This window comes from Rhodnius prolixus, unplaced genomic scaffold, assembly GCF_049639745.1.
Source record: "Rhodnius prolixus isolate KJV_2025 unplaced genomic scaffold, Rpr scaffold_9, whole genome shotgun sequence".
NCBI lineage: Eukaryota > Metazoa > Arthropoda > Insecta > Hemiptera > Reduviidae > Rhodnius > Rhodnius prolixus.
The window spans coordinates 11551426-11564022 of record NW_027411604.1 but is presented as its reverse complement, the minus strand read 5'-3'; the positions used below and the strand labels follow the sequence as shown (position 1 = coordinate 11564022).

The window sequence follows — 12597 nt, the reverse complement described above, 5'->3', positions numbered from 1 at the left end:
TAATTCTTTCTTAAAGTAAATAAACTTTAAATAATAGAAGTTAGAACACGACTGCATAATAGTTTTTTTCCTAATTCTACTCTTACTTTCATTCATATGTATTCTCATTATAATTATGCATTAGTTCGCTTAATTGCTCTAATTAGAGTTAAAATATGCATGTTTTATTACATTGTACCTTAAGAAGTTAGTATTTTCTTAGCTTTCATTACAAAGAAACTACTTCCTGATGTAACTCACTCCACTACCTCCAACTTCCCAGATGTTCTGAGGATGACTTTAAATAGTGGGAATTTGTAGAAAGAGAGAAGAGCTGGTATTCAGGGATAATCATACACTGTGGTCCAATGCGCTTACCGAATATTTTATTGGTAGCTCCCGCAAATAAAGAAGTTTGGGGAAATATTACGGCATAACTTCGTCAACTTGGTAACCTCTAGGAAAGCACAGAAAGAGAAGTGAAACGGAGATAACCACTTCCCGTCGCCTAAAAACCACATACAAACACAAGCGAATCCTCTCACACAGTTCCTGGCAGTCTTTCTTGGGAATTTCATAATGCCCTTCCGAGTCTACATAAGACAAAAAAGTATATTCTCTGAGGAGGCGTCAGGTGCCTCGGAGGCTCCGTTCTCGAAACAGACACTTTAGATAAGGCTGAGCTAAAGTTTGCTTGGCGATTTGCTAATTCCAAACTGTTGGACACCCCAATTATGTTGTTTTTCTGTAAGGCTGGAATGCCAACATGTTGGCCAAGATCCCTGAAGTGGTGGATCTCAGGGATGCCATCCTATTACTTAACTTCCGTTACTAGATGAATGCCAGTAGATTTGAAAACAAATAAATAAATTTCATATTTCAGTAATAATTTAAAAAAATAGAAGTTGCAAACCAAAATAAATTCCAACTAGTTTGATTAACCACTATCAACTTGGCTCTAAATTTCTTATAAAAAGGTTTTCGATACTATTATTTATTATTTTTTTTAAACTCTATTACACTGTTTTTTGCACAAAGAACATTTTTTTTGAATTGTACCTTTACTTGTCAAATTAACCTTTTACTTTTTATGGTGCGAATGAAAACTTGGCAAATAAGTAGAAATACATGTTGTTAATGTAAGTCCAATAAGGCAATCTGAAGCCTTATAGAGAAGTCAATAAAAATATTGCAATTGTATGTTTAGTTTTCTCTTTTAGGGTTAAAAGAGGTGGCTCTTATCATGCTGGAAGAGATTTTTTCAGAAACCCACATCTTGCATCTCCAGATTGTAATGAACCAGAAATCATGACTTACTCCGTAGAGATAAAGAAATTTCTCACCAATGAAAAGAGAAAAAAAAAGAAATGTTCACCATTCCTTATTCTACAGTGAACATGCTACAAGGGAATTTGATTTTTAATTGAACGCTACTGGTGTTTAAATGCCTAAACTTTTTTTCTATTATTATTATAAAAGACCTTCAAATGAATTATTTTCTTTCATACCTAAAAGGTCATGATCTTTTTGCTCTTAGTAACGTTAGGTCAACATATATGTAACATACAGTTCTGTTCTTTTTCTTCAGGGAATCAAGGAATACCAATTTTTTTTTCATAATAAACGTTTGCACAAGATTAGGCTAAAATTATAATTTTAATCAATTATATTACTTCACTTTTTTTTTAGTTCATTTTGATTGATTTACCCTTTATCTGGCCTAACTAGCTTACATATTTATATTTCTTTCCATTTCTCAAATGAATTAAAAAAAGAGATCTACCTTACTTCTAACATCGAGCGCTGACCTGTATATTTGTTCTCTTAGACAAAAACACTTCTAAGTAGCTAATATTTCCTATATTTCCATCGTTTTTGGCAATGAATGAAAAGAACGAGATCTACCTTATTTGTAACAAAGAGTGCAGCCTTGTATAGATTTCTCATTACCAAGTAAACACCTAAATAGCCTACCTAGCATACGTTTTTGCAAATGAATGAAAAGAAAAAGATCAATTTTTGTTTTAACATTTATGGCTGACCTGTATAGTTGTTCTCTTTGCTGGAAAACACCCATTGACCGACCTAGGTAACTCTCAATTTCTTACACTATTTACTAAATTTGGCAATGAATGAAAGATGAAAGATTTAGCGTGAAAGGTCTACCTTAAGTAATACATTGAGTGATGAACACTTTAGTTGTTCTCTTAGCCAACAAACACCCTTTATCTGTCCTAACTAGCTCACATTTTCTTATATTTTTGACCATTTTGCCAATAATGAAAAGAAAATGATTTACCTTAGTTATACCATATAGGGTGTACCTGTATATTGGTTCTTCTTACCGAAAATCACCCTGTAACTGTCCTCCAAGCTCCCAATCCTTTCATTTCCACCATTCTTGCCAAATTATAGTTGTTCTCGATAACGATATCCCTTTATTAGGCCTATCTAGCTCACAATATCTACTAATTGCTTACATTATTTTAATGAATGAAAAAAAAGAGATCTGTCATAATCGTAACATCTAGTGGATACCTCAGATAGTTGTTCTCTAAGACAGAAAACAGTCTATCTGGTCTTACTAGTTCACATTTCTCCTGATATTTCCTTCCAATTTAGCAATTACTGAAGAAAAAGAGATGTATCTTAGTTTTAATATCGAGTACCCGTATATTTGTTCTTTTTACCAGAAATCACCTAAATCTGGCCTAAGTAGCTTAGAACTCCTTAAATTTCCTTCCATTTAGGAAATTATTGAAAAGAAACAGATCTACCATAGTTGTAACATATGGTGCTGACCTGTATATTAGTTTTGCTTACAAAAGTACACCCTACCTCTGGCCTAACTTTTTCACAAGTCCTTTATTATCTTCTATTTTAACAATGAATTAACGAGATCTATGTTATCCCTTAGGCGGAAAACACTTATCTGACCTAACTAGATCAAATTTCCTTATATTTCCATAATTTTTGACAAGAAAGTGATCTACCTTAGCTGTAACATTGACGGCTGGCCTGTATATTGATTCTTCTTACCGGAAAACACCCTTCACCTGGCATAACTAGTTCACATTTCCTTATATTCCTTATACTGTTGGAGAATTCTACCTTGGCACACTAAGGCCCTACCATTGAGTTCAAACCTACTAGGTTCCTTAGGAGTCTGCCTGTAGATATCTTGATCCTATTGTGGCACCCATTAAATAGAAATATCTATTTAATTAGACCTAGGCTGTGGATAGAGTTCCTAGCCTTAAAAAAACTGAAATTGAACATGAAAAAAAAGGGTCAAATTTAATTTTCTATTTCATACAATTTTGTAAAACCTTTAATATTTTATATAATCCATATATAAGATTCACATCCTACTTTTATAGCGAAACTCAAACCTATTCTTTATCGAGTCTTGCACTTAATGACTCAGGTCCGCGAATCCATGAGGGATAAATCCGGAGAGAAAAATTGCGTTGGGGTGACTTCATACTTAATCCACCCACAAGAAGAACTCTCTCACTTGAAGAGCTTGAAGACTGTACTTACCAGACATGTTCTTATAACTAAGTACCAATATCCTTCTTAGTTACGATTGGACCTCTTCTCTCAATGATCTGCTGGTGGATTATCTTTTAACTTTATTGGCAGGTGAAAACCTTTCTTGCGCGGAATATTCTCAAAATATACAAGATGTCCTACAGCCTGGAATTCACTGGCCTAAATTTATTCATCATTTTTCACTATTCAATTTTCATATGCTTTCATCCGTAACTGATCGTTTTTAATTCTTATATTTGTAACTGGATAATTATCCATATTGTAAATGTAACTGTTTTTAACCAATAAGCTGGGTAGGTTAGCAGAGCTTTTCGTTAAGAAAAAAATCCAGACTTGGGTTGAGTCTGTAATGCACAATTGTTACAAGTATAGAATCGCTCTTTTCTTACTGCATGATCCTGACTTTGGGTTTGGGTGACTTTTTGGTCAGTAAAGAGTGAACTCACTCCAGAGACCGTCATTGAACCCAAAAGACTCCTGAGGTCAATGATCATCTAGGCAATCAACATAATCTCGAATCTCGAGACCCCACCAACTAATCCAGAGCTGCGTGCAACCTCATTGAGCTGAATTGCCATCAGTTCAACTTCTCCATTTACTTATTTAATAATACCTTCTTAATAACGTTGTTTTGATTTAAAATGAATCTCATTAACTTCAGAATAAATAATTTCAGATTTAATAGTTAGTTTATACTTAGAAATTTAAATCATACACTTTATTCTAGATTTCTTTTGCTTCAATAAATATGATTATCTCCTCTAATAATATATTTCAAAATTGCAAAAAACTTGAGCGAAAAATACTGGTTTTCAAACGTACAACATTTATTCACTTATTTACATTTATATACATAACAAATTTAAATATTTTTGAAAAATAAATAAATTTGTTAGCATCACTCATTGTTGATAGAAAAAAAAAAACTTGGAAGAGTGGTTTGACTAATATTAAATTTCGAAAAATAAATATTTTTTTACATAAACGTTTTATACAATGTCACAATAAAATAAATACGTTTGATACAAAAGCAATATTTATCATGTTCATGTTCAAACAGAGAGGAAAATGTTTGAGGATTTTAAATTTTTTTTATTGCTTATAAATAAAAACTATTTACATAATTTTGGAAAGACTTAGTGGTGAAAGTAAGCAGCTGGGGCAGCATATCCATGAGCAGCATAGGCAAGTGGGGCAGCTACTTTAGCTACTGGGGCGGCGTAGGCGAGTGGAGCGGCTACTCTAGCTACTGGGGCGGCGTAAGCGAATGGGGCAGCTACTTTAGCTACTGGGGCGGCGTAGGCGAGTGGGGCAGCTACTTTAGCAACAACTGGAGCAGCAACGGCAGCTTTGACTACAGCAGCATCTTTGTGGACAACGGCGTTGAATCCGTTGACTGGATCAGCAGTGTATTCAACAGTACGACGGCTGCCATCGGGTTCAACGAGGGAGTAACTACCGTGCACGACATCTCCATCACGAGATTCATGTTGGCTCTTGGAATCACCGGTCAAAGCGTCTTGTACATCGTAAGCGTAGCTGTATTGTGGATGTGGGTCGTATTCATCAGCTACAACGGTCTTAGCATAAGCTGGAGCGGCAACAACAGCCTTGGCTACTGGTGCGGCGTAAGCTACTGGGGCGGCGACTACAGCTTTAGCGGCCAAGGGGGCAGCATAAGCGGCGTGGGCAAGACCAGCATGGGCAGCATAAGCTACAGGTGCTACGACTCCTCCTCTAGCTACAGCTACGAAAGCTGCTAAAACGATTAACTGTAAACCAACAGAAAAAACATAAATAACATTAACTACTTACACTTTTAAAATAGAACTAACAAAAACAAAAAAACACTTTATCACACTTTAGTAATCCAAGTTGTGTCTGGTAATTATTTTTACCTTAAATGCCATGTTTTATAGTTATTGATGACAGATTCTACTGTATCATATCTTGTGAGCGGCTCCGAAGAGCTTATATACTCGAAAACATGCTTGTGATTAGCTAATTCGACCCCCACACTTTCGCTAACGACAGCCCCGCCCTACCGACCTTGCCAAGGACTGTATTTGACCTACATTTCAAAACAGTCAGTCCCAACCCTCACTTCAGCTGGCTCCCTTATTACCGCCTAAAAATAATTAAGTAAAACTAGAGCCTAATGACCGTCTTAAACATTCGGAATATTGTACTAGTTTCAATCAATAATTTAATCAAATTGGACATTTCATAACTTTTTGTAAATTTTAACTGAAATTTGAAGACAATCCTGACGTTGATCTGAATATTTTTCTATAAAAATATCTTTCTAGCCAGTTAACGAATTATTATTTTTTAGTAAATATAAATAAGTTTATTTATTTTACAAAGAAATAAAAAATTGAAATATGGAGCTTGTAATTAAGTTGTAGCAGTATTCGGTAGGTCCATCTCCCAACGAGCAATTGTTATGACGAAATTTCCCATTGTAGAGGAGGCGCTTACATAATTGAAGAGAGAAACCATGGACTCTTCTCTTGAGCATTGGCAAATAAAGCCAATCATTAATATTGATGAGTGGGCACCTCTATTTGCTGGCCCACTGGGCATTCGCTTTCATCACAAACATACATCACGTACCACTTCAGCTCTACGTCCAGTCTTTTTTCATGTCTGCATTCTTACAACTGTGTAGCACCTACATAACTGTAAATAAACTTTTATTTAAATTGTCAATAAATTCAACAAAACTCGTATAATTGATATGCAAGATTTTCTCTATATTTTGAATCTTTACTAAATATTTATTATTACTGTTATTATTATTTTTTAATATCCAATATCTGAATTGACTAGTACTAACCAAACTATTGATCTAAAATCTACAGTTGGTTTTGAAATTACTTTAATCTTCAATATATGGATGGAAAAAACAGCCCTACCTCTTTAAATGAGTATATAAGATCTCCAGTTACTTGGAGTTTCTTTAACCTATTTGCTTCTTTTCTTCTCCATTCTAGCGGACACATGGGCATCAGGTGAGCTGAAGATCTTACTGAAAGAGAACTTCTATACTTTCGTTTACGTCTCTAAAAAGAATATGCCTCATATCGCTTCAAAAACCATTGGACTACAAAATATAGCCATCTTTAAAACTTAAGATTCAAGATTGGCATCTAGAATCGTTCAACAAACTATTAATTCACAGAGTAGTTGTTTCTACGCAGTTGAACACCTCTTTCTCCAATCCCAATAGAAAATTGTGTTAAAACATACCCTGTGCGCTCTTTGTTTCAATGTCCAAATAAAAGGAGATTTATTGCTTAAATTATTTATCCTAAATCTAAGTGACTATTTCTAACTTGATTATAAAATAATAACTGTCTTAGGAAATCAGGGCTATTGACCGGTGGTGGTAACAGAGCAAATTATTAGAAATCCTACTATTAAAATTGATTAACGCAAAAGAACTAAGTTAACGACACAAATCTTTCTTAAAAAAAAAATAGTTCAATTTAAAATACCTAATTTCAGCCGTTTCTATTTGGCAGGCGAGGCTTATATCTTAATCTACAAAAATGTTTGTGACTACATGAATCAGCCAAAGGCAACAGCGATGTCATTTAGTTCTTACAAGTTATAGATTATGTTTCCAATTCTTTTTTATCATATAAAACCAGATTTGAACCCACAACGCAAAAATAGAACTCTGAAATCCCTATTGAGAACTTATTGTAAACGCAAAATAAGTTTAAATTGTGTTTTAAGCTCTTAAAAAGATAATGCTCGATACATACGATAGTGAACAGAACTGGAGAATCAAGCTAAAATATAATTAAAAGCCATAAATATAATACATGCAAGACATGTACGTGTATATATATATATGCTCTAAATATTATGTATATTGTTTTCAAATTGTGGTGTTATTTTTCTATTTTCTTTTAGAAGCCATAGTTATGCTTCCAATTCTTTTTTATCTTATAAAACCAGATTTGAACCCACAACGCTAAAATAGATTTTTGAAATCCAAGTTATTGAATATATAAATTGCTGTAAGTTAATTTTAATTTTATTTCATCATTTATTGATAATAATGGTATTTTTATCAAAAGTTGATTTCATTTCTTGCTTAAATCCTTGACGAAATGTTTCCTTTTGAATGCACGCAATACTAGTAGGGCAGAAGTATGTTATTAGAACCTTCAACAGTCGCTATGGCAAAGTCTTATGAAAGAAGTAGTTTGCTCTATCTATTGTTCTGGAAGTCACATACAAAAAATCCAACTATTCTTCGGAGATTGGTGTTGATGTGATTAAAAAACAATATTTCGTACTTTATAAAATTTACTTCATTTAAATGCAGACAACTAGCTTCAACAATATTATTTTACTTTTTCTTTCTTTTTGTTTTGGCACCAGCTGTCGAGGTCGTAGCCACCAAGTATATTATTGGCATTGATCCCAATATCAGAATTTTGTCTTCGATATATCAGAATTCTACTTCATATTTTATTAATTGGGTGCAACGTATCCAATCAAAAATTTTCATTTGATGTTGATTCTAAAATCTTACTGAGCAAGATGTAAGAATATGAATAAACAAGATGTAGCGAGTTTTCGGTATAACTGCTGAGATTTTTTTTTTTTTTTTTAGCATTTTTAAATGGTCAGAAAAGGGGGATTACGGGAATAAGAATCTTAGTCACATCCCGGATTGGTAAACTTATTTTTCGCACATTTGATGGCCTATGGGCTTCTTAAACTATTTATAGTCTATGCTTAATGTGAAGCATAGAAGGAAGCGAAACTTATCCCATTATTGTTTCAAAGATCACTAATTATATTAACAAATATTTTAAGCTTAAATGAAATGTCTGAAAGCTTTTCAGATTGGAAATGTTCTTTAACTAAATTCTAAATTTACTCTGACTTAAAATATAAAGGTCACATTTAACATAACATCTAAAAAATAATAATTTAAAAAAATATGGTGAATTAATATTAATTGTTCAATGTTCTTCGGTTGAAGACCTTAAAACATTGTTAGTTCGAAGTTCTTGCTGGAAATTATTTGAATGTCAACCACTTGTCCCCAAGGAACAGGTATTTGCAGGCATGCAGCAAATTAAAAAGAAATGTTAATGATTCCATCAATCATCATTTTTGTCGCTGAAGTCTCAAGGAGAAATGGTGTTTTCAATTGCTTGATTACCTTTTATCTCAACTTCAAGAAATTGAATCAAATTCCTTTTTAAGAACCTTAATAATTTTTCTTTTAAAACATTCTATTGTAAGATAGTTTTCTTCATCGAATCAAGTTACTTCTATTCTTTCTTTATGACATTTTTATTTGCGGCCATTCCAAGTGGACTGTACGAAACATTGCCGCAAGTTTTTCGGCGTCCTGGTTCGCGTCACCAGTTCCATCAATTTTTCACTTGCAGCTTATTCCCAAATTCATCGAGAGATATACATATATATGTATATTATATATAGGTATATATGTAACGGCATCACTTACCCTTTTCTACTTTTTAAATGCCAGGGGGTACCCTGCTAATTGGGTTCAAAATAGGGACTAATGAACCCAAAATAACCTATTTAATCCAGAATATTTTGGAAAACCTCCCCCCTAAAGAGGACATATCCTCCACCTCCCGTCAGTTCACAAACTGTAGAAGCTCAAATGCTCTCCCAAGATGGCATTCATTTGGGAACGCTACTTATTCGGGGATACTGTTTTCGACACAGTTACACATCATTTGGCATGAAGCCTTGGATTGCGCCATATATTGGGCCTCTGTTGGCCAGCTCCTAGAAGCAGTTATTCGGAGACATTTCAAGGAGGTAAAGATCGGATTTTGCTCTCATTCTTTTACTTAGAAAAGCTCTAAATTTGTAGGCATCTTAAATCCAATATTGATACAAAATATTTTTACTTTTTTGAGAATCCTTTCGTGTCGTGCTTCTCATGACCCACTTTACCGTAAGGAAATATACTATATTATGTAAAAAAAATCATGTAAATAATAATATTTATTACTAGTGAAATAATTCGTTGTAGTTTTAACTTAGCCTTGAACTAAAAACAAAATGTTTCTACTTCCAGGCAGGGTTAAAATTTTGTACATCAATTACAGTTTTGTAAGGAGATGTAATTTGCCACTGTTTACTTTATTATATTAATCATATTTCTGGATTTGTTGCTTTGCTATCGTCATTTTCTGACATTGGACTTGATGTGTTTTTGTTATCTCTTTATTTTTTTTGTAATTAAGGGGCGTTAACATCTGACACGGAAATATGTGCCTGGATCAATCTCAGTTCATACCTATTCCCCGGAGACATTTCATTGTTCGAAAAATAGTGTGTAATAGATAGTTTTCCTTACGGAGAAAAACTTTAGGCAGCAAACTTGGCCTCCAGCTCAAGAATTTCTCGTGCAAATTTAGTTCGTTATTACCAGCCATCCCCATAATTCTTCCAAACTTCCTTAAAAATGGAGCATTTTAATTTGAAACCATTCACTCATTAGCTCATTTCTCTCTGCTTCACGTACCTCTGTTCATCATCGAATTTAAAGTAGGAAGAGGATAGATATTTAAGAGTGCTCCTCTGCTTTCGAACCTGGGAACCCACCATGTGTTTTTCTATTTTATATTTATTTACTGTTCTTTCATGAAAGTGTTTCATCGTAATACTCGCCATTATCCATCATCTGCAGAGGCATCTGGGAAGAGAAAATCTCGTGTACAGCCGACTGGATTACTCGTGGGAGTCCTGTACTATCTACGTAAACAGCTGAAACTTCCTACTGTACTTATTAGTCCATAAACTTTGTTTTCATTACGACAAACATTAATATACTTGACAAATATTTGCATTTTACTTAAAAAACATCTAATTTTAATCTTCTAATAATTGAATCATAAAGACAATTACACTATATTCATTTAGAATTTAATTAGTACATTAGCATTGCAAATTTACATACATGATTCACATTACGTGATATTTCTTCAATAGAGCTCTTTATACTGTTAGTTACTTATCGTTTCTCAACTTCTCGATATTTACTTTATAGAAGATGCTGACTCACATGCTTTGCAAATTCATTAACTGAATTTTGAAAACTCAGTGCGTTTGAAATAATCTGATCTTACATCATAAGGACACCAAAAAGTTTAAATAATTTTAGCTTGATATTTTTAATGAGAAAGGATATACAAGTTAATTTTTTTAATGGGCTGTCTGAAAAAAATTAATTATCTAGATTATACCAAAATCAAACAGGGAAAATTGGACAAGTCGAAATCGTTCAAAACTTAAATTTTAAACTTCCTTGCGTCTAGAGTTCTGCAACAATCTACTGAGTCTTTACCGATAATCTCAACGGGCATAAGAGGGACTATTACGGTATCGGATGTTGTTCGATACTTTCTATTTTCTGCTAATAAAATCGCTTCATTTCTTCCTTACACTTGATTTATTTGTAATTAGAAACATAAACATTTAAATTCTGAAAATTATTGTTTTTTCCTTATGTAGGGATAAGCCATATGCCTTTCATCAATCCAAACCATCAAAAAACATCGCTCCAATTCGAGTTTCTTCTTGGAATTTATGGTCAGTAAAATGGGTAAATGGGATATGGCTAAGTGCCCATTCGCTTTACAGTTGATCACAGTTGTGCTAGGATACTTGAAATTTCAAAGTTAAGATGCTAAAATTTCTGAAAAATTAGCTTGTTCAATTTCCTGTATAGAGTTTAATTTTTTTTTAATTACTATTATTTTAAAATTATTTCCTTTACAAGGGCCAAATACTCTAAAGATTACTAATTTATTTTTCACATCATTTACTTTTTTTTAATTACTATTATTTTAAAATTATTTCCTTTACAAGGGCCAAATACTCTAAAGATTACTAATTTATTTTTCACATCATTTACTTTTTTTTAATTACTATTATTTTAAAATTATTTCCTTTACAAGGGCCAAATACTCTAAAGATTACTAATTTATTTTTCACATCATTTACTTTTTTTTAATCACTATTATTTTAAAATTATTTCCTTTACAAGGGCCAAATACTCTAAAGATTACTAATTTATTTTTCACATCATTTACTTTTTTTTAATTACTATTATTTTAAAATTATTTCCTTTACAAGGGCCAAATACTCTAAAGATTACTAATTTATTTTTCACATCATTTACTTTTTTTTAATTATAATCTTATTTACTTTTTGTATGCAACTTTGATAGATTTTTGCGTAATTTGATGTGACCTGAATAAAATTAAATAAAAGTATTGCATTAAAATATTTAAATAATGAGAATGACTGAGGAACAGTTTCACTCAGTGGCTATCTATTGTGGAACACCCTCTGAACTCCGTTTGGTCTACTTTTTTTTTTTTATAATTAGTAGACTTACTGGTCATTTCTTTAATTTTGTTTATCAATAATTTAGAATTGGGTTATGCTGCTATCTCAATTTTTAATTTATGATCGGTTGATACACAAACTGATCCAATTGGAATTTTAGTATATTTGCAAAAATATCTCTTTTTATAGAGAAGGGAAATTAAACTGAATTGGGTGAGTGTCTAGTTACAATGTCAGAATTTTCGAAATGCCCTTCGTACAGGGCTTTGGACTCCCTCGCGGAGATCCTAGTCCAAGAAAAAAGAAACCTTTTATTGTATCAGTAGATGAAATCTATATCTTCAGTGAAAACTAAATTTTAAAATTTGTAAGAACACGATATTATCCTCTTGCGTTGGATAAAAGAAAGTGCAAATAAATTGGACTGCGGTTTGTTGGTTGTATTTATTGTAAAAGCAATTACATCAAATTGCCAACTGTTTCGATGTATGTGCCCTCATCATCAGAGTGAACTTTTAAATCAATGCTTGCACTTTGACAATGATAGAGTTGGTTTTCAAAAATCTACACTTTAATGATTCTCAGTTCCGAGAGAGGTTTAAAAATATTTTGTATTGTTGATTTTAATCGAATTAATCGAACTAATTTTATTAATATTCTACTCTCAGAAACATGTAAAATTTTCTTCTTAATCTA

At 32.7% G+C, this 12597-nt stretch overlaps 1 protein-coding gene across 1 annotated transcript; it reads right to left on the bottom strand.

Annotated features, from left to right (window-relative positions):
• Window positions 1-4484: 4484 nt before the first annotated feature.
• Window positions 4485-5563, bottom strand: LOC141454805 (cuticle protein 18.6-like). Its single transcript, XM_074129434.1, has 2 exons — window positions 5433-5563; window positions 4485-5306 (listed from the first exon to the last, which is right to left on the bottom strand). Exons 1-2 carry the CDS (start codon window positions 5442-5444, stop codon window positions 4671-4673), a joined length of 648 nt encoding a protein of 215 aa, XP_073985535.1. The 5' UTR covers window positions 5445-5563; the 3' UTR covers window positions 4485-4670.
• Between the last annotated feature and the right edge of the window lie 7034 nt (window positions 5564-12597).